Raw genomic sequence first — 2135 nt, 5'->3', positions numbered from 1 at the left:
TGCTCAGGACAGGCTTCGCTGGAGTAATGCTGTTGATGGCCTGTGCTCCACTGGGAGTTAAAAAAGGGCAAGACAGAGAGAGTATCATAGAGTGCCATACCATAATATTATCAGGATAGCTCTATAAACCACATTAGTCCTTTACTTTATATGTACAAAAATTATATATTTCATGAAAAATCAACACAAATATTCAACTATGACCGTTTCAATATTATAGAAGTAGAAGAACTTACAAAATAAAAGTAGCAAGAGGTCTAGAAACCAAACACTCCAGGCAAAAACAATGGGAATAAACAAAATAAAATTACCAGAAGGTCAATCAGATGTGAGTCTGGTGCCGCAGAATGCGCCTCTTTGATGATGTGACGCAAGAGCACACACTGACCAGAGCGAACCAAAGACATTTTGCTCTGAAGTAGGGATGGCAGAGACACATTTCTCAACAGCTGTGGTATTTCTTCCCATTGGGCAAATGAGATGTCAAGAGTTGTAAGATCCTGTGCACAGAATTTAAAAAAAAAAAAATTTTAACTGTGAAATAAAGGTACTAGTCCCTTGACACTCTATAATAACAATAATATAATATTATTATAATAATAATAATAATAATAATAATAATAATAATAATAGTAATAATAATAATAATAATAATAGTAATAGTAATAATAATAATAATAATAATAATAATAATAATAATAATAATAATGATCACTTCTATACCACCCACTTCCTGGTGGCTCAGGTGCTTCACAATAAAATAAGATTTAAACCAACTTTTCATGCATACTGGCCCATTCAATGTACAACAATTCTTTCAAATACATATGTGCCACGACGCGGTGGAATCAGGCGCTCGTCAATTTTTTGGGCATGTAGAGTTAGTGGTGTCATCTGAAAGCTTGGAACTGTCACTGGATGTTTTAGTGGTTGTAGTTTGTCATGGGTGGGGGGGGGGGGGCTAGCCAATCCATCTCACCCCACCTCTGATTTCTTGAAAGCACTACATCAGAGTGTGGGAGTGATAGCATTAAATCATTCTGTGCAGGCCTTACGGCAGAACACACTATTGCAGTAGATCATCGGATAGACCTTGGTCTGTCAGGCCGGACACGAGATATTACAGTATTATTGCTGTAGACCACCAGGTAGATACTTCAGTTTTAGTAAGCGTTTTATGGCACTTGCAACACAATAAGGTCATATAAGTGCCGATGGACACTTTTCTGATCCGGTGGCAACTTGAGTTTTAGCCCTTCGGCCTGCAAACCATCAAGTGGATCAGTACCTAACTATATATTTGGTGGCTTGCTATTTGTAAGTGAGCCATTCCACTGACAATTTAGGGCTTGAAAATATATATATTTAATTATAGCCTACATATCACCTGAGTATGATGTTTGAATTAAACAACAAGGTTCCCCCTCTGATCTTAGTTTTAAACTTTGATCGCTGAGACAAGCATTGTAAATTTGAAACTTAAAATGTTTAACTGCCCTTGCAACGCTGTAAATGTTATTTAAGAAGCAGAACCTCTGAATCCAATGCTTATCTTCGACAAGACTGTGCCAAATGGGAAAGTTCATGTATTGTAAACTACTTTACCCAAGGACAACGTCGGTCCAAGCTGAGCCTCAAACCCACGAATTCGCAAATTCACGATTACGAGTCCAGTGGTCTAAGCAGCATACACAGACACCACCAGGCATTCTAATCAAGCATAAAATGATAAAATGAAATTCTAACTAATATATTTGTTACCTTACCTTCACAGCAAATGAGCAGCAAAACTCTTCATGTTGACCATGTGGTGGATCACCAGTGACAAACACTAATTGAAACAGATCTGTTTGACAATACTGAATGATGTACAAAATAGAACTGGATGACAGAGGGCAAGACAGCCGAGTGTTGCAAGAAGACCGCACTCCCCTCAAGTACAGCTTCGTCTTCATACTTCAAAGGTTTTGTTCTGAGTGGATAGAAATAAAAATTCCCATAAATTTATGAAAAAAGATTCATGGCAGGTTCCACTATATTATCAATGGGAGTGCTTATTTAGGCCACATATGGCCTAATTAAGGTAAGGGAGGGGGGTTTAGCTTATTTAGGCCGCACATGCTCAAACTACCGGG

At 37.9% G+C, this 2135-nt stretch overlaps 1 protein-coding gene across 1 annotated transcript in view; it reads right to left on the bottom strand.

The window, feature by feature from the left end:
- The window catches only part of LOC101855127 (glutathione S-transferase C-terminal domain-containing protein), a gene marked incomplete in the record, with an annotated part of 29884 nt that overhangs the window by 22211 nt on the left and 5538 nt on the right, over nucleotides 1-2135 (bottom strand). Inside the window, 2 exon segments of the mRNA XM_035971608.1 lie at nucleotides 312-500; nucleotides 1767-1972. Of these exon segments, the coding sequence (XP_035827501.1) occupies nucleotides 312-500; nucleotides 1767-1955 (378 nt within the window).

Source organism: Aplysia californica, unplaced genomic scaffold (genome assembly GCF_000002075.1).
Source record: "Aplysia californica isolate F4 #8 unplaced genomic scaffold, AplCal3.0 scaffold00470, whole genome shotgun sequence".
NCBI classification, from domain to species: domain Eukaryota; kingdom Metazoa; phylum Mollusca; class Gastropoda; order Aplysiida; family Aplysiidae; genus Aplysia; species Aplysia californica.
The sequence above is the reverse complement of the archived record's forward strand: the minus strand, read 5'-3'. Positions and strand labels throughout refer to the sequence as shown.